This window comes from Globicephala melas, chromosome 7 (genome assembly GCF_963455315.2).
Source record: "Globicephala melas chromosome 7, mGloMel1.2, whole genome shotgun sequence".
In the NCBI taxonomy this organism is placed as follows: Eukaryota; Metazoa; Chordata; class Mammalia; order Artiodactyla; family Delphinidae; genus Globicephala; species Globicephala melas.
Window position 1 is genome coordinate 111,563,418 of NC_083320.1, and position 8,831 is coordinate 111,572,248.

Below are 8,831 nucleotides of genomic sequence, written 5' to 3' on the forward strand. Positions count from 1 at the left end.
AAACAGGTTGGTGTGAGTCACAGATAACTCACCTCACTCCCAAGGAGGTCCTTAAGCGAGGGTGCTGTGCTCAGGCCACAGGGATGCTGGCCTCTTTTCCTGCTCTCTTCCTTCTCACCCTGGTCTAGTGCCTGCAGAGAAAGTAGGAGGCTTGTCCAGGCCTTGGGGCTTCCAGGGGCCTCTGAGCTGCTATCCACATGGCTGGAGCTTCCAAGAGAAACCGCTGAGCTGGCCCTGCCCCTGCCAGGGTAGTGGAAATCCACCCGCTGGGCACCAGGCCTGGGGCTCTGGGGCTTGGGGCTCAGGGGCTTACAGGGCACACCTTGGCTTCCATATACCAGGCAACAGGTGGAGCTGGAGGGAAGGGTGTGGCTGATCCCAGCCTGCTGCCTCCCAGGACTGGTGGGTGACAAAGGCCAAGACTTTTCAGGAAAGTTACCTGAAGGTAGGTATTTACCACTTTCCTGAGTGCTTGTACATTTAATAGTTGGTTCACTTTTTCTCCTGTTATCTGAAGAGACCAAACTGCTGGATGACAAAGGTGTGGGGGAATGTGGGAGTGTCCAGTGATCCCTAAAAACGTAGCAGCTCTCTTTGTCCTCTGCCTGTTCCTCGCGGTGGCTACTGGTGCCTAGTGGGGAAGGTCTGGGGGGCTTCAAGATCTCCGGTCCTGGAACCAGACTCACTAAGGAGGGCCTTTTGGGGCCCTCAGCATCTTTGCTTTTCAGAACTGTGCGCCAGGAGGTCTGGTGCAGTCTGCTCTTTTTCTTCTGGTCCTTGAAAGAACCTGGAAAACATTCACCAGTGTTCTCTTTTTCTAAAACTCTTGACTCGAAAAAATTTGCAAGGGTCTTGTGAGCTGAGGCCAACCTCGCGCTGAGCCTTTTCTCTGGGGTTTTGAGTCTCTTGGCGTCGCAGCTTTCTGAGGACTGTCTTCTGCTACCGAGGTCCCCACGCGTCTCCACGTGGCCCCCTTCCGTCAGCCCTGCGAGCCCTCGGCCTGCGTCCTGGAAGCCCATCTCGGGAGAGGCGCTGGCGTGCGCGCAGCGTGGAGTCCCGACCCGGCCCGACGCGCTCTGCCCGCTGGCCACCGGGGGCAGACTGTCCGTGCACAGCTCCTCGAGGCAGTTAGAACCCCCAGGGCGGCCCCCTCCCGGACTCTCGGCGGCCGAGGGCTTGCCTTTCCGTAAGGAGGTCACCTTGGGAAACGCCAGCCGCCTCCCGGGCTCCCGAGAAGCCTGGCGGAGCCGGCGGGGCGGTCCGGGCAGCCGGAGCGCACGGGTGCGGGCAGGGGCTTGGGCACCGGGCCGCTTGTCCGCACCGCCCTCTGCTGCGCGCACTTCTAGCGTGTCCTCGGGGCCCTGGGCCCCGGGCGCCCCAGTAGCTTCTTCCCTGGCCGCCCGGGTCCCGGAGCTCTGGCTGGCCCCGGGCAGGTTCTCTTCCGCAGGCGCCCCTGTGCTCAGAAGGCCCCCTGCGGCGCGCTCTTGGGAAGACGTCTCTTCCCCGCCCGGGGGCCTCTCTTCCGAAGCCGCTTGGGGGATCAGAACTGTCCCAAGCTCTGCGGCTGGGGCCACCTGCCGAAGAGCCTCGTCTTCACCTCGCAGTCCGAGGGCTGCTGGCAGCTCACACTCATTGCCGTAAGTTTGTGGTTTCCCAGGCCGGGAAACCACACATGGGGTCGCTCCAGCACTGCAGGGAGACCCTGGTCTTCCCTCCAGAAACTCACAGGACTGTGTTTCTGGAAGAGGACCCACTTTCCTCCTGGTGGCCTGCAGCCCTTTCTGCTCAACAGCGACAATGACGAGGGTGCCCTTAGAAGACGTGTCTGCTTTGGGCTCTAGCTGGAGGCCCTCTGCCAAGGGCGTGGAACCACCCTCGTGCCCCTGGTCACACTCCTCACCCCCACAGGGGCAGTGAGACATGGCGACTGCTGCAACTCCTGAAAAACCCTGCAAGGCATTTTTCGTGAAGTTGGGGTCTGGAACCGTCACGTCTTCTGCTTCCTTTGACGTGTCTGTCGTGCTTGACTTCAGGGTGGTCTCTGGAGCATCTGAGTGATTGCTTACTCCAGAGCAAACCCCCCAGTCTTTGTTCCACACCTGTGACCTGCTATTGCTGGGATGATGTGGGAACTTGGCCCTAGCAGGTGGCTTTCTTTTCTCACTGAGGATATACTTTGATGTGTAATTACTGGTTTGGTTTCCTGCCTCAACAGAAATGTCCTGAAGGTGCTTCTGTTTATCACTCACGTCCTCAGCATTTGGTGCCAGGCCAGCGCTCAGGGGTTCCTCTGTTCTGCTTTCTGGGCCGTGTCCCAACTTGCCCTCGGCTGGTACCAGCACTTCCTCTGTGTTGCAGCTCACCAACTCTGAAGTAAGGCATGAAGAGACTGGGCGGGACCTAGACTCCTGTCCTGACTGGTTTTCCAGCCAGAGACTTTCAGAGGGCGTGTCCTGAGAGGCCCTTTTCCAGCTAAGAGCGCTGGGTTCACACTGATCCTCCAAACCAGGAGCCTTCCTTTGGGAAGCAGGAAGCAAATGAGACAGTTGGGTGGGAACAGGGTAAAGAGGGCGTTGTGTTCTTGGAGCCCGTTCTGCTTCTGTCCCTTCCTTCAGATGGCTCCCAAACTTCACAAAGTTCTGCCCTAGAGGACCCTCAGAGTATCTTAAGGGAAACTCTGCTACGGAATGGGCCCTGTTCAGCGTCGTCGTGTGCTGACAGCAGCGCCTTGGGAATGCCTTGCCCTTGTCATCGGTCTTTTCTGGGGCGCTATGGCAAAGCTTGGCGTGTAGGAGGCATGACGTCCCTAAAGGAAGCCGGCAGGTGGCATCAAAGCCGGGCTGGGAGCAGAGCAAGCCTGTGTTCAGCGTGGGGCCCGGAGTCCTTCCCTGCCCCGTCCTGGCTCCCGGAGGGGCTGTGAGAGGCAGCTGGGTCCCCCTGTCCCTGTTGTGGATATTCGGCCAGCTCCGGCCCTGTTCACAGCACCAGAGAAGAAAGGGCCAGACCGCTGGGATGCCCAGATAACTCTCAGACCTGGATTTCTGAAGAGAAAAACCAGAGGCCCCCCTGAGGTCTTGTACAGTCACCGCCTTCGCTGCCGGGAGGCTGCAGCTGCCCGTGGGCGCCTGTGCACAGCCCTGTGTGTGGTCAGCAGTCCCTGCCAGCAGTGACGCTTGCTCCGGGCTGGCCACGTCCTCCCAAAGGGGCACAGCCCTCACTTCTCCAGCAACTGCAGCAAAGGCTCGTACCCCACTTTTGCAGGACTCTTCCTTGAAGTCAAGGTACAGATCTAGTTCCTCTTCTGGGTCAAGCCCAGGGACACCAGTTGAATGCTGCTCCTGAAGGGTTCTGGATGCTGGGGTGTCACGGCATCCCCCGCGTGCTTCTCTGTCCTCAGAGGTACCATCTGGAGTGAGGCAGATTCCCCCTAGGAGGTCACCAGGCAGGGGCTCTGTGTCGGAAGCACTTTCAAAGGGGTCAATTTTTGTGTCTGATTGACTTTCACTCTGGTGGGACAGTGTCTCAAAATCACCGTGGTCTGTTTCCCGGCTCTGTCCCTGTTCCTCTGGTTCTGCGGGAGAAGGGGGGAGCTCCTTGTCTTCAATCTCACCTTCACCTGGCAGGTGTACACTTGGCTCTGGAGTCTGGAAGGGCAAGAAGAGAAGAGTCACAGACAAGGCCTGAGGACATCTGCACACACGTACACTGCACCTGCCTTTGTCAGAAGGAAGAAGGTTCAGAAATGTTTCATTTGTTCCCCATGTGAAGAGAAAAACCAGAGGACCCCCTGGGCCTTGTACAGTCACCGCCTGTAGGAAGAGAGTGGTAAATATGAAGAGGTACCTTTTTTTTTTGGCCGTACACGGGCCTCTCACTGTTGTGGCCTCTCCCGTTGCGGAGCACAAGCTCCGGACGCGCAGGCTCAGCGGCCATGGCTCACGGGCCCAGCCGCTCCGCGGCACGTGGGATCTTCCCGGACCGGGGCACAAACCCGCGTCCCCTGCATTGGCAGGCGGACTCTCAACCACTGCGCCACCAGGGAAGCCCAAGAGCTACCTTTTATTAGCACAGAAAAGAAGAGATGGAGCCAAACCCAAACAGTAGGGAGAAAGTGTAGCACATAGTTAAAGCAACCCTATTAAAAATCAGAATAGGCGGAATGAGCATGTGCAGTTTAAGTACGAACTGTTGTCTGAGTCATGGTGAGAAGCATATCTGTGCCTAATGTTTTCAGCAAGAAAGAGCAAATGAATATATGCTTGCTTTGTGTTCTGTTTGTTGTTATGTAACCAGTTAAAGTCAAGGCTCTTACACTTAGAAGTGTTTTCTGAGTTAGGTTTGCTGCAGCCAAAAGAAAGAAAGAAAAAAAACCCACACACAAGAATTATTGAAATTGCAATCATATTTTGGGATGTTATAAATGCCCAAGACAGCTTTGAGAACAGGAGGAAAAGTAGAGAACTTGTGCAAGTATTTGCAGAGTTTCATTCTCTCATTACACATTTTTCAATCAACTTGTTATAATATCATTTATATGCATCCATTTACAGTGTATAGATCTGGGGACTTCCCTGGTGGTCCAGTGGTAAAGAATCTGCCTTACAATGCAGTGGACATGGGTTCGATTCCTGGTCAGGGAACTAAGATCCCACATGCCACAGGGCAAGAGCCCACGTGCCACAACTACTGAGCTTGCGCACCTCAACTCAAGAGCCTGCGTGCCCACGTGCTCAGGAGTCCGCGTGCCACAACTAGAGGAGGGAAAACCCACAGGCCACAACTAGAGAGAAGCCCACGTGCTGCAACGAACAGCCCGTGCACCGCAACGAAAAAGATCCCACATGCCTCAACGGAGGTCCCGCGTGCTGCAACTAAGACCCGATGCAGCCAAAAAAGTGTACAGTTCTGAGCATTTTGACAAATGTATACACCCATGTAACTACCACCATGATAAAAATCCTATTTCCTTTTCCCAAAGAAGTCCCTGACCCTCCCCAGTCACTCCTCATCTTGAGGCAGGAGATAGATGGGCCCCAGGCTGAACAGCTGAAGTTTCTTCCCTGTGGACAGAAACTCCATAACAGCAGGAGCGAGAGAGGAGGCTGGACCCTGCCCAGATAAGAGATAAAAAAAAACCCACATATTCCTCGTTCTCAAAGTCAAAGAGACCTTCCTGACTACACATGTGCAGAAAGGCTCCTTGGGGGTCAAAAAGGGAGGGGGTGCCACCCCATAATAGGTGATGTCAACCTTCCCACAGGCCTCTTCGCTAGAATCCACCTTGGCTAAGAGATGTGCCCACACTCATGGGAGGACCCTTAGATGTACCAAATACAGACTCAGAATCAGGCAAAGCAAGATGACTGGCCAAAGGAAACCTGGAAGAAATGCCCCATAAAATTGATTCAAACTACCATGAGGGCGTGACTTTCTCTCTGAGCCCGCCCGTGTGTCTATCCACATGTACCCTTTTTCCTCCTAATAAACACTTCACTTGCTTCACTACTTTCCGTCTCTATGTGGAAATGCATTTCTACACAGCTGACGGGCCAGGGCCTTGTCACTGGCCACTGGTCCCTGGTGGTCTAGTGGCTAGGATTCAGCGCTCTCACAGCTGCGGCCTGACCTCAGACTCTGGCGGGGAACAGAAAGCCCGCTTCAAGCCTCTGCAGGCCGAGGCCACCCGAGACCCTCTTCCTCCCTGTGCCCTGTTTCTGCCACACAGTCTAGATTTGCCTTTTCTAGTTTCAGATGACCAGAATATGCAGCATGTACTCTTTGGGGGCTGGCTTCTTTCTCTCAGCATAATACTCTAGAGACTCATCCATGTATCTTGGTTGCAGCATGTATTATACATACAACAACACCTTGAACTTTGTGATAACACTGTACCCAGCATTCAGTTCTCAGACGCTCCAAAGATTCCCCAGTCCTGGAGTAGGACAACCACTTGGCCCTGCGTCTAGCTAAGGCTCCTTCGCACAAACTTGGTACAGAGGCTGTTCACTCAACCAGCCCTTCCCAAGCACAGATTCTGAGGACTTGTCATTAGAGGTTTCTCAAAATAAAATTGCTTTTAATCCTCTTTACCTAAAAGGAGAAAAGCAGACAAACACCAAAGCATGTGATGGGTGAGGTATTTAAGCTACAGGGTAGATTCAGAAAATCGGAAATAATATGATACTATAGTTTCGAATATGTCGCAAAGCAGAAAGGAGCTGGGAATAGGAAAGGAAACATTAAAAGTCAAACCATTTGGAAAGCAGGGCTGTGTGGTGGCCACGTGATATCCAAGAAGAGGGAGGAATTAGGGAAGCCCTGGTCTCCCCCAAGTCCACTGCAGGCACGTGCTCCCGTGGTCCAACTCCCAGGTGGCAGGCCCCTCACTGCGGCAGGAACAACAGTCTCTGGCCTACAGAGACTTCTGCTTCTGCTCAGTAACTCCTGCCGTCAAGAGCACCTCCGTTCCCTCAACTCGCCGACCTGTTATTAAACTGGGAAGGGACCCCTTGACCACAGAGCGTTTCCTCAGCTCTGTCATAGCTCGATGTCACCTCACAGACTCATATGGGCATCAATATTCACGTTTCAGGCCCAGAGAATTCCAAAGTCCCAAATTCCAAATGACCAATGATCTGGACATTGACTACGCCAAGATGTCAGAGGTCTCACTCCTGACCCCACCCCCTGCTCAGCATGGTGACCCAGGACACTGCCAGTTAAAGGAACTGTACTCCCTGCCTCGGTCTTGATGAGAGTCAAGCCTTTCTTTGACTTCCAGGTATGCTGGCAAGAGGCCTCACTCTGTTTCAACGAAAATAAAAAGCCTTTGATGGGGACGGGGTTGGGGGGACCCCTCTAAACTCTCTCAGATTACAAAATTGGTATAGTCTGTGCAAGATCACTGGAAATCCAGCTTTAATATTCCTTAAAGTGTTTAAATGCTGAATATGAAGAGTACCTTTTTTAAAAAAGCATTTGATTTGGTTGAATATTAGATTCTAAATCTTATGAAGAAAGTTTTTTTTTGCCCCCTGAGCTGTTTCAGGAGTAATTCTCAAATACGTAATTTCTCAGCACAAATCCATATAATTTCACGGTTATCCCTCAGGGATGGTCTGGGGGTTGAAAGTGTTCTTTTTGCTGAAGCTCAGAGTTATTTCTGGGGGTTAGGGGTGGGTCAGATTTGAATGTTTTTAAGCAGAAAAGCTCTCTTTATTTTGTCACAGGCCTGGCACTTCCTAATTGTCTTATCTCTATAATTTTGTGAGGCTTCAGACACTAGGGCAAGGTGTTTGGACTTTCTCCTGTAAGAAACAGAGAGCTGCACGCAGCGGGTGTTTGCACAGAGGGATGCAGTCGTTCCAGACAATACATTAGGGAGTTGAGAATGGTGTGGACAAATGGGCCAAATGGGCTCCAGCACCCTGCCCCCAACCCTCCTGACTTTCACTTCTTCCCTCACCTTCAGTCACGGGGCAACAAACCTCTCTCCATCAGAATTCCTGCCCCCATCCCCCAGAGCACCCCATCGTCTTCCCTTTTCAAACTCCTCAGTAATACAATTTACATTTTATCTCCACACTTCCTCATCTCCCAGTCTTTAAAAAACATTAGTATTTGATGACAAGACATATCCCTTCTAAATACAAATTCAGTTGCAAGCCATTAGTTTTAATAGGTGGTATTTGCATTATCTTGCAGTTCTATTGTTTTTCTAACTTCCATTATGATTTGCTCTCTGACCCATAATTTATTTAGAAGTAGGTTTTGGTTATCTTTTTGTTTCTGATTTCTATTGAATTACATTGTAATCAGAGAGTGTGGTCTGTATGATTCTTTGAGATTAGTTGAAACTGGCTTTATGGCACAGTACAAGCTCCTGTTGAAACCACGGGTAATCATTAGTTAAATCCGTGTCACTTGTAATCTGCCTTCATTAATCAAAGTCATTTTAATTGTTTCTACAAAAGACTTGCATTTCCTCCCAGTGGCAATAAGCCTACACAGTAAGATGTTTGCCTGGTTGTTTTGCAGAGTCAGCTGTCTAGTTGAAGCTGAGCTGGTTAAGACTGCATGGGACCCCGACCCTTCAACGGGACCTGCTCCAGTGTCCGCTCAGTGACCTTTTGAATCTGCAGAGGCGGGCAGCTTAGTTATGGCTGCACAGAGCTGCGATTATCACACCTTTTCCCAATCACCTTTCCCCACGCTGTATTCTTTAGCCCCTAAATACCCCGAGGCCAGCTTTCGGGAGGCGGATTTGAGATTTGGTCTGCAATCTTCACGCTTGGCTGCCTGACAAAATAAACGAATAAACAGTCTCTTAGGGCTTTCCTGGTGGCGCAGTGGTTGAGAGTCCGCCTGCCGGTGCAGGGGACACGGGTTCGTGCCCCGGTCCGGGAAGATCCCACATGCCGCGGAGCGGCTGGGCCTGTGAGCCATGGCCGCTGAGCCTGCGCGTCCGGAGCCTGTGCTCCGCAACAGGAGAGGCCACAGCAGTGAGAGGCCCGCGTACAGCAAAAAAAAAAAAAAAAAAAAAGGTATTCTTGTGGAAACAACCTAAATACTCATCAACTGAGGAACAGATAAGCAAAGTGTGGCCTATCTATACAATGGAACAATGAGAGGCCAGCGTACCGCAAAAAAAACCCCCCAAAAAACAAAAAAAAAAAAACCAGTCTTCTGCTGCAAACCTCCCGTCAGCGTTTTGGCTTGCTGGCAGACGGCAAAACGGACCTGGTTCTGTAACACTGTTTCATAAGTGTTCCATGGGTGTTTGAAAAGATCGTGTATTCGCTGCTTGTTCATTCAGGATTTAATAATAGCTC

General features: G+C 52.2%; 1 protein-coding gene and 1 long non-coding RNA gene across 2 annotated transcripts in view; one reads left to right on the top strand and one right to left on the bottom strand.

Annotated features, from left to right (window-relative positions):
- Positions 1-8,541, top strand: part of LOC132597620 (uncharacterized) — a 69,859-nt gene extending 61,318 nt beyond the window's left edge. Inside the window, exons 2-3 of the long non-coding RNA XR_009564654.1 lie at positions 6,593-6,781; positions 8,038-8,541. This is a non-coding gene — a long non-coding RNA (uncharacterized lncRNA). The remainder of the gene's footprint in view (positions 1-6,592; positions 6,782-8,037) is intronic.
- The window catches only part of LOC115843926 (uncharacterized), a 254,621-nt gene that overhangs the window by 140,360 nt on the left and 105,430 nt on the right, over positions 1-8,831 (bottom strand). The window contains 1 exon segment of the mRNA XM_030840489.2: positions 33-3,644. Coding sequence (XP_030696349.2) covers positions 33-3,644 — 3,612 coding nt within the window.